The sequence below is a fragment of the Cariama cristata genome, unplaced genomic scaffold (assembly GCF_000690535.1).
Source record: "Cariama cristata isolate BGI_N322 unplaced genomic scaffold, ASM69053v1 scaffold8161, whole genome shotgun sequence".
Lineage (NCBI taxonomy): Eukaryota > Metazoa > Chordata > Aves > Cariamiformes > Cariamidae > Cariama > Cariama cristata.
Genome location: NW_009599765.1, coordinates 6,524 through 8,275, shown reverse-complemented (window position 1 = coordinate 8,275; position 1,752 = coordinate 6,524). Strand labels below are relative to the sequence as shown.

Genomic DNA, 1,752 nt, shown 5'->3' with positions numbered 1-1,752 from the left:
TGGTCATTCAGAGGAAAGGAGAAGGCAGGAGAGGAAAAGGGAGCAGTCGAGATCCACTAGCAGCCACCACAGGGGATCGGCTCCAGCACTGAGCTCCCAGATGGGGCCAATGGGCACAAGCAAGTCGCAGGGCCACAGCTTTCCCTAGACTGTGTCATTCCTGGCGTACAAGGCTGAGCACATGAAGGGACTCTGCGATGTTCTCCAAGGTCACTGTAGGCCCAAGGTCACTTTGGAAAGGGGCTGCCTGGTAGAGGCTCAGTCCAAGTAGCTTTGGAGCCGGTGACAGCAAGACTGCTCCATCCATGCAACTGCACTATGGATCCATGTTACAACCATACAAGCTCTCCAAAAAGGATGGACTTCCCCCTGCAGCTGCTGGCTGGGTCCTGTCTCGCCATCCTCATCATGATGACTCTCTTTGGTAACATCATTGTCTGCCTGGCCGTCACCCTTGACCGCCGGCTCCGCAGCTTGACAAACTGTATCATTGTCTCCTTGGCCATCACCGACCTGCTGCTGGGCCTCCTGGTGCTGCCGTTCTCCGCCTTCTATGAACTCGCCAAAGAGTGGCCCTTTGGCAGCACTTTGTGCAATATCTACACCAGCCTGGACGTCATGCTGTGCACAGCTTCCATCCTCAACCTCTTCATGATCAGCCTGGACCGCTACTTTGCTGTCACCACCCCACTCCGCTACAGCCAGGTGGTCACTCCCTCCCGGGTGGGTGTGGGTTTGGTTGTTATTTGGACCGTTTCACTGATGGTCTCCTTCCTACCCATCCACTTGGGCTGGAACACCAATGGGACAGCAGTTCAAAACACAATCCCCAGCTGCAACAAGGAGTGCACGCTGGAGGTGAACCCCGTGTACGGGCTAGTGGACGCCTTGCTCACCTTCTACATCCCTTTGGTCATCATGTGTATCACCTACTACCGGATATTCAAGATAGCGAGGGAGCAAGCCAAGAGGATAAACCACACATGGTGCTGCAGCAGCAACACCCCCATGCCGCCCATGGTGAAAGAGCACAAAGCCACGGTGACACTGGCGGTGGTGTTGGGAGCGTTCATTGTGTGCTGGTTCCCCTATTTCACAGTATTCACGTACCGGGGGATGTGGGGGGACAGCAGGGTGAAAGGCACACCCATGTCCATTGTCCTCTGGCTGGGCTATGCCAATTCAGCCCTGAACCCCATCCTCTACGGAACCCTCAACAGGGATTTCCGAGTGGCTTACCAGCACTTGCTGCACTGCTGGAGGACCGGGGGCCCCAGGAGCTCCCACCTGCCTCACCTCCAGAAGGCCCAGTCCAGGGGCAGGAGCTGCAGGCAGGGCCAGGGCAGGCAGGAGGGTAAACCACTGAATCTGGAGATGAGGAACGGGAAGGGATCTTGCTGACCAATGGAGCTCTCAAGAGGTAAGAGCCTTTTTACATGTGGGGCTTTGATGGTAGGTCCGTCCCCAGAGAGGAAGGCAGAGGTGGAGACCCCGCGGTGTCCATGAACTTTTAAGCAACAAGCTGATGCTCCAGCAGGAGATCCTTGCCCAAGCAACTCTTGCTCTTTGCAGCAACTCAGAAATTCATCACCACCATCAGGGACCAAGCTCACATCCCTCCATGCTGGCAGCACAGGTCCAGCTACTCCAGCTTCAGATGTGGCTGGCCACCCTGCAATTGCCACCCCTTCACAGGGAGCACAAAACGTCCCTGGCTTTGCTGGGTAACGGGGACAGTTTGCCATCAGAATT

General features: G+C 56.2%; 1 protein-coding gene across 1 annotated transcript; it reads left to right on the top strand.

The window, feature by feature from the left end:
* Positions 1-318: 318 nt before the first annotated feature.
* Positions 319-1,401, top strand: HRH2 (histamine receptor H2). Its single transcript, XM_009709791.1, has one exon. It carries the CDS (start codon positions 319-321, stop codon positions 1,399-1,401), a length of 1,083 nt encoding a protein of 360 aa, XP_009708093.1.
* Positions 1,402-1,752: the final 351 nt, after the last annotated feature.